Source organism: Buceros rhinoceros, unplaced genomic scaffold, assembly GCF_000710305.1.
Source record: "Buceros rhinoceros silvestris isolate BGI_N320 unplaced genomic scaffold, ASM71030v1 scaffold40934, whole genome shotgun sequence".
Classification (NCBI taxonomy): domain Eukaryota; kingdom Metazoa; phylum Chordata; class Aves; order Bucerotiformes; family Bucerotidae; genus Buceros; species Buceros rhinoceros.
In genome coordinates this window covers 1-329 of record NW_010408315.1, presented here as the reverse complement: position 1 = coordinate 329, position 329 = coordinate 1, and the positions used below count along the sequence as shown (strand labels likewise).

Here is a 329-nt window from a genome sequence, read left to right as displayed (position 1 = left end):
GTGGCCTTCAGTTTCCTGAAGTCGTCTTTGCTGACCGACACCAGCCTGTTGGAAGACAAGTCCAGAGAGTGCAGGTGCTCTGCCAGGCCCCGGAAAGCCCCGCTCTCGACACTGGCGATGGCGTTGTGGGACAGATCCAGCTCCAGCAGGAACGGCAGGTCCCGGAAGGCGTCGCGGGGCAGGAAGGAGATTCGGTTGGAGTCCAGGTAGAGCTTGTTGGTGTCGTTGGGAATGTCTCTGGGGACCTCGGTCAGCCGAGCGTTGCTGCAGCGGAAGGTCTTCAGCCCCTCCTCCTCCGAGGGGTAGCAGCCCTTGGGGAACGCGGCAGC

General features: G+C 62.9%; 1 protein-coding gene across 1 annotated transcript in view; it reads right to left on the bottom strand.

The window, feature by feature from the left end:
• LRRC3C (leucine rich repeat containing 3C) overlaps nt 1–326 on the bottom strand; it is a gene marked incomplete at both ends in the record, with an annotated part of 649 nt that extends 323 nt beyond the window's left edge. Inside the window, one exon of the mRNA XM_010134830.1 lies at nt 46–326. Within this exon, the coding sequence (XP_010133132.1) occupies nt 46–326 (281 nt within the window). The remainder of the gene's footprint in view (nt 1–45) is intronic.
• Nucleotides 327–329: the final 3 nt, after the last annotated feature.